The 2761-nt window shown below is 23.6% G+C and overlaps 2 protein-coding genes across 2 annotated transcripts in view; one reads left to right on the forward strand and one right to left on the reverse strand.

Moving 5' to 3' along the window:
• Positions 1-63: 63 nt before the first annotated feature.
• Phum_PHUM566810 (Palmitoyl-protein thioesterase 1 precursor, putative) lies at positions 64-1846 on the forward strand (the record flags this gene model as incomplete). The annotated part of the gene is made up of 7 exons (XM_002432009.1): positions 64-172; positions 378-487; positions 642-769; positions 846-1001; positions 1087-1192; positions 1266-1439; positions 1634-1846. 7 exons carry the CDS (start codon positions 64-66, stop codon positions 1844-1846), a joined length of 996 nt encoding a protein of 331 aa, XP_002432054.1.
• Positions 1847-1933: 87 nt separating this feature from the next.
• Phum_PHUM566820 (DNA polymerase delta small subunit, putative) overlaps positions 1934-2761 on the reverse strand; it is a gene marked incomplete at both ends in the record, with an annotated part of 1805 nt that continues 977 nt past the window's right edge. Inside the window, 4 exons of the mRNA XM_002432010.1 lie at positions 1934-2040; positions 2127-2234; positions 2312-2597; positions 2681-2735. Coding sequence (XP_002432055.1) covers positions 1934-2040; positions 2127-2234; positions 2312-2597; positions 2681-2735 — 556 coding nt within the window. The remainder of the gene's footprint in view (positions 2041-2126; positions 2235-2311; positions 2598-2680; positions 2736-2761) is intronic.

A 2761-nucleotide genomic window follows, 5' to 3' on the forward strand; every position in this document is an offset into this window, starting at 1 on the left:
TTTCAAACATTTATTGTTATTTCCACACCGAATACTTTACATGTACTTTAAAACTTTTTCAAAATGAATTTTTTTATTAATAATTTTAATTTTTTACGTTGTTTCTTGTTGTTTTTATGCATTTTACCTTTCTCTACAGCCATTTATCCAATTGTTCTTTGGCACGGAATGGGTAATTATAATATTTATTTATTTTTAATTAAATTTTTTGTACTAATTATCAATTAATTAATTACCTGCAAAATTATGAATGAGTTGTTGAAACTTTTTAAATTGTTTAATTTTTAAATTCGTTAAAAATATTTAACGATATTTTGAATAATTAATTTTTCTCAATAGATTTAAGTAATTTTTTTTTTTTTTTTTTTTTTTTTCAGGTGACAGTTGTTGTTCGTCTGGTAGTATGGGATACATTGCTGAATTAATAAAAAAAGTATTTCCAAAAGTAAAAATTCTTTCGCTTAAATTCGGTCACAATGAATTTGATGTAAGTAATTAATATTTTATTGTATTTATAAAAAAATATAACTTATTTAAATTATTGTTAAACTATGGAAAATTTTTTACTTTTACATAAGTAAACTTGTTCTTACATAATGGTTGTTCTAAATGAGGTTTAATGTTTTTTTTTTTTTTTTTAGGAAAAATATAATTCTTATTTTATGAATGTCAATGATCAAGTAAAATTTGCATGCGAACTTCTGAAAAATGATTCGAGAATGAAAAATGGTTATAATGCGATAGGATTTTCTCAAGGAGCACAATTCCTGTAAATTTTTAAAACATGAATTGAAATAAGTGTTTTGATCTTTTTATTTCTGTATAAAATGTATTTAACTTTTTAGGAGAGCAGTTGTTCAGAGATGTCCTGATCCTCCAATGAAAAATTTAATATCAGTCGGTGGACAACATCAGGGAGTTTACGGTTTACCAAAATGTTCCGAATCGTTTAGTTTTTGCAATGATATTAGAAAATTATTAAATACTTTAGCTTACACTGAGTAAAATAATTTTATTAATATTTAATTTTACATTTTAAATCAAATAATGTTAATAATACTAATTAATAATTTTTTTTTTTTGAAGTTATGTTCAAAAAAGTTTAGTTCAAGCTCAATATTGGCATGATCCACTCAATGAAGATCTTTACAGGCATCATTCAACGTTTATAGCCGATATAAATAATGAAAAGGTTTTATTAATGTCATTTAACTACATTATTTAAATCAGAAATTTTCTTTTTTCATGTTTAAATCATTTTTCAGGATTTCATTAATGAAACCTACATAGAAAATTTAAACAAATTAGAAAGATTGATTTTAGTTTTATTCGAAAGAGATAGTTTGGTGACTCCGAAAGAATCATCATGGTTTGGATTTTATTCTCCAGGACAATCACAAAAAGTAATACCATTGGACGAAACAAATCTTTTCAAAAAGGTAATAATAATATTAAATTTAACAATTTTTAAATGATAATTAAGTCAATGTCATATAAGATAAAAAAAACTTTATTTTTAATTATCAGTAAAAACAAAATAATTTTTTCTTTTTCTTTTTCTTTATCAATTTGACCTTTGACAATTAACAATAGAAATATTTTCTCAATTAGAAAAATAATTTTTTCCTTTTAGAATTTGATCGGGTTAAAACAATTAATAGAAGCTGATAAAATACATTTTGAATCTGTCAATGGAGATCATTTACAATTTTCATCGGAATGGTTTATGAATCTTGTAAGGGAATATTTATCGGAAGATAATCCAACATTAAACATATCTAAAAATCATACTTTATTTTCTCGAATAAAATTAAAAAATAATACAAATAAAAATTATGATAATTAATATTTAACAGACTGTATATAAAGTAATTAAAATTACTAAAATTGTTTTTTTCACACACTCAATTATTTATAACTTTATGTATATAATTTACACATTATACACTAACGGAACAGATTCTAAAGTTTTTAAATTAAGTAAAATACAAGTTTGGGTATCGTGGAATGTAGGCAATGATATTAATCTCGTAAAGTGACCTGAAAAAAAAAAAACAAATTTTTATGTTATATTTTCTCGATAAGATCGTTAAAACATTTTAAGTTTTTAAAATAATCAAACTTACCATTTAAATTGATTACTTTGGTAGAATATTTGTCTTGATTTCCAACAAAATACACATGCGGTTGTTCTGTGATTATGAATGGATCTTCATCATAATATGGATAACAAGCTGAAATGTGAAAATTAAATAAAATTGATAAGTTTTTGTAGGAAAGTAAATAATAATCATAAAAAACTTATTTTTACCTTGTGTATCTGGAGCTGAAGGAGCTAAATGCCCCCATTTTAATGTATTTTCTAATATATCAATACTATTGTTGAAATCGCTTAACGATTTTATATCGTCAATAGGTTGACCAGAAGTTCCTAATATTCTTATTCCTTCTATTGTGCATTCATAGGGATTAGTAACACATTGAAAGGAATTATATTTTGAAGCATTTGGAAATAAACATTTGTAAAAAGGTTGTTGAGGCATCAAATAATTTGAAGGATCAAAACCTCCAGGCATGACATCAACATGTACAGTTTTCTGTTTAAAAAAAAAAAAAATTTAATCATACCGTTTGTATGGTGCAATAGTAATGAAACAACAAAGGAAACATTGAAACTAACAGCTAATTCGGATAAAATTTCATCTAATTGTTTAACTGCATTTAATGTATCTAAACTTTCTTTAACTTCTGTGAAAAGTAT

Source organism: Pediculus humanus, genomic scaffold, assembly GCF_000006295.1.
Source record: "Pediculus humanus corporis 1103172108299 genomic scaffold, whole genome shotgun sequence".
In the NCBI taxonomy this organism is placed as follows: Eukaryota; Metazoa; Arthropoda; class Insecta; order Psocodea; family Pediculidae; genus Pediculus; species Pediculus humanus.